The 3,860-nt window shown below is 53.3% G+C and overlaps 1 protein-coding gene across 1 annotated transcript; it reads left to right on the top strand.

Annotated features, from left to right (window-relative positions):
- The first annotated feature begins 2,462 nt into the window (after nt 1–2,462).
- On the top strand, nt 2,463–3,342 carry LOC123150377 (low molecular mass early light-inducible protein HV90, chloroplastic). Its single transcript, XM_044570236.1, has 2 exons — nt 2,463–2,768; nt 2,868–3,342. The coding sequence occupies exons 1-2, from the start codon at nt 2,604–2,606 to the stop codon at nt 3,219–3,221; spliced, it is 519 nt and encodes a 172-aa protein (XP_044426171.1). The 5' UTR covers nt 2,463–2,603; the 3' UTR covers nt 3,222–3,342.
- Nucleotides 3,343–3,860: the final 518 nt, after the last annotated feature.

The raw sequence follows: 3,860 nt of genomic DNA, 5'->3' as shown, positions 1-3,860 counted from the left end.
TGCTTATTGGGCTCTGTGTGAAGGGCTTGCCCTTTTGTTATGTGGTAAATCGTGCACGGGCGTTGAGGCTAGACAATGACGTGATCAGCAAGTTGCAACATTGAGCAAAACAATGAAATGGCCAACACATAGAGCAACAAGAAGCAAAACTTACGAGCTCTTCAAATAGCGTGCCCCTAGGCCACCTTATTTGCAGTTGCGCATACACACCGCAATACTTGTTGATGGTCTTTTGAATGGCGTGTCACCGATAGAGTAGCGACTTTGCACCACGACCATGGATCACTTTCATCTTGTAGGGCACGTAGTGCTTGTGCTCATGAAACCAAACTTGCACATGTTGACGAAGTGCTGCTGCATTTTGCTACATAGCTTGAAACTACACACTCATGGTCAACCACGCCTCACACAACAATTCATCATTCTTCATCGAGAACGTTGCCGTCATGTTTGCTTCAAAGTAAACAACGAGAACTTAAAATTTTGGCAATGTCATTTGGCCGAACAGTTGCCGGATGGAGTGTCCGTCATGGACAGCATCGACGGGAGCGGAGGATACCTGGGCTGCGGACCGATCCTGGTTAAACGGTGGCTTAGTCGGGAGAGCCAGGCGGTGGGTGGGGCAGCATATAGGGTGGTACAGTAGCAGTCTCAACCTTTGAGGGTGCGGATACAGAGCACACCGGGGGAGGGTGACGGAGTGGTGGGAATGGCTCCAGACGGGGTATTTTGGTGGGCCAAGGGTGTTGAAGTCCGACGTGGCGAACGTCCGAACACCCCTATACCTCCCCAGGTTTAGTTTCGGTTAGTGGAATTTTCAACGTCCAGAGCCGTTAGGAAAATTTTGGTGACCGTAGGTGGATGAAAGAAAAGGTTAGGACCGTTCGATCAGGACATGTAGAAGTGATTTGGCGATCCACGTTGGAGTTGCCTCACGAGACAACCATGTGCCATGAGAGACGGGCCTCTGTAATAAATAGGCCACAGAACTTCGAGACGGCACAACCATGCAAGGGAGCTCAACTCAAACCGACACCATGACCGAACCATGGGTTAGAAGAGCACAACGTGGAGGCACAAACTAGCTCGGAAAAGTCGGTCTTCTGAATCACTCACCGATGGACGTTGTCCATCACCAGAGGAGCCCCGTCCGTGCAGCAAAGAACCGATGCCCCAACACCATGCCGGATACACTCCGAGCCACACAAGCAAGCCCTACCTAACACCACCCGCCGCCGCACGCTGCCCTGGAGGGGAATAGCACACGCCGCCAAGGCCAGGAGCAACGGCCTTAGCCAGATCCCCCACCAGCCGAGCGCCCCCGTGCGAGCTGCTCCACCCACACCTATGTGACGCCACTACATTACGTCCACACACCTTCACCTAGCCGTCATGCCGTCGTCGGCCGCCAGATCAGGACAACACCCCCATGCGCTTGAGGCCCCATGGCCCAGAAAGACAAGCGGGGGATGAAGACGCTCCGCCGCAGCCGTAGTCACACGGGCTTCGCCCATCGGCGAGTGCTCGCCGGCGGCGATAGGAAGAAGGAAGGAGAGGGAAGGGGAGGGGCATTGGCACTAGGGTTGACGCCCGGGTCACTCGCGGGAGCAACATGGGGCCGAGATTGGAATGGGTCAGATTCATTCTATGCATTCTTGAAAGACATTTGACTTCAGTTGATATGGGACATTTGAAAGACAAGCAACAAAGTGTGCTTCTATGAGGGAGTTCCCGCGGGACCTATCCGACGTCATTCAGTTGATATGTTGCTACATTGATGATTGGACGGGTGTCTAGTCTAGAATGTAAAAGCGACGGTGGTTCTCCAAGGAGGATCCAAAAGATGCATAGTGGCAGTGGCGACTGAGGTGTTTGATCGTGCTAAAGGATAGGCACAGGTGGAGTGGCGCATTGCGAGACTACAGACTGTGCATCGTCTTCAACACCTTGAGACCAGAAAAGGTGATCAATACTGTGATATCGTTTTTGGCACAACGCCTAACGATTTGTCCGGCCAAAAAAAAAACTCTAATGGTCTTGTTAAAGAAAACTTCATAAAAAGAAAAGAAAAAACAGTTACCATTTTACCAGCAAGAATAAAGTTTACATACCCGCAAAAAAAAAGTTTACATGCTGCCTTCATGCCTGCAAGGCTTCGCGTACGTGTATACAGTCACAGATACGCGTCTCTCTAGTGCTTTTGGTTAGCTTGACGTGAATCACATGCTCGTTCAATAGAGGTTTTTTTCCTTTTGGTAACTTCTCTGTCTGTTTGGCCTTTCATGGAGCGCTCCGCACGGTGGCCTCCACCTCCACGTCCGCGTACTCGCTGCCTCGCTCCACGTAGAGGGTAATTCACGGCCGGGAGCAGCTCGCGACGTGGGCACCGCCGCGGCCACCGCGCCCGGCTCGTCACGGGTTGGCTGGCTCTCGCGGAGCACGGCCTATAAATCGTGCCCGCTCTCCCTGAACAATACATCAGCAAACACTCGGCGACACAACAACAACAACAACAAGCAGCACTGCACTAGCAATCATCTTTGCCTGTTGTAGCTTCTGTAGCTTTTTTCTCCTTTCGTGCACCTTCCGTCCGCGGCTGATCCATGGCGACTGTGATGGCCATGAGCTCCTTCGCCGGCGCGGCCGTCGTGCCGCGCGGCCCGGCCGGCCGCCTCGGCGCCAGGTCTCTGCCAGCGCCGGGCCGCCGCGCCCTCGTCGTCAGGGCACAGAGCGAGGGCCCGAGCGCACCACCGCCGAACAAACCCAAGGTACGTACTCCCAAAGCATGACATGTACTGTATAAGCAGCACGGCGCCGTTGCTAGACTCAGCCCGGCGGCAGGTTTCTGATATTTGCTCCTGGCACAGGCGAGCACCTCGATCTGGGACGCGCTGGCCTTCAGCGGCCCCGCACCGGAGCGCATCAACGGGCGCCTCGCCATGGTGGGCTTCGTGACGGCGCTTGCGGTGGAGGCGGGCCGCGGCGACGGGCTCCTCTCCCAGCTCGGCAGCGGCACCGGGCAGGCGTGGTTCGCCTACACCGTGGCAGTGCTGTCCGTGGCGTCACTGGTGCCGCTGCTCCAGGGCGAGAGCGCCGAGGGCAGGGCCGGCGCCATCATGAACGCCAACGCGGAGCTCTGGAACGGCCGCTTCGCCATGCTCGGCCTCGTTGCTCTGGCGGCCACGGAGATCATCACCGGCGCGCCCTTCATCAACGTTTAAAACTGAATTTGGTGTCCACCGGATAACACGTGTACTTAGCTAATAGGACTTGTAAATGATGATCATCCTCGTATTCTTTGTAGCACTGCTAATTAAAGACGGTTCACCTTTCTTTTTCTCACTCGTATTCTTTGTGGCATTCAATTCAGTACTATGATTCAAATCGAGAAGACATGGATTGGAGATCGAAACAGTTCCCAGAACTTGGGCTCAGTAACTGGTTCAAGCAGACTCACATTTGCCAACTTCAGGGGATTATTTATCCTTACTGGAGTTGCTTCAACTCCTCTTTTGCTAGCATTGATAATTTATTTCTACAAAAAGAAGCACGAGTTAACAAAGACTGTTAGACAATGAGAATCGACCAGAGGAAAGTGGAATGAATGAGGAAAATAGTGAGGCCCAATGAGGAAAATAGTGAGTCCCTACCCCCAAGCTCTAGTTTATTGGATCAACCGAGAATGTTAGGTTTTTGGGGGTCCAGTTTTCCTTATAAACTGGACCAACTCTCTTCTTCTTAATGAAATGCAGGAACCCCCTGCCCCCGCAAGAGGTTTCTCGAAAAGAAAAAAATACACAACAAGCAGGCCAGGAGGAAAGTGGGCTAGAAGAGCAAACCAGTTTAGAAGTAGTATCTGA

Source organism: Triticum aestivum, chromosome 7A (genome assembly GCF_018294505.1).
Source record: "Triticum aestivum cultivar Chinese Spring chromosome 7A, IWGSC CS RefSeq v2.1, whole genome shotgun sequence".
NCBI lineage: Eukaryota > Viridiplantae > Streptophyta > Magnoliopsida > Poales > Poaceae > Triticum > Triticum aestivum.
The sequence above is the reverse complement of the archived record's forward strand: the minus strand, read 5'-3'. Positions and strand labels throughout refer to the sequence as shown.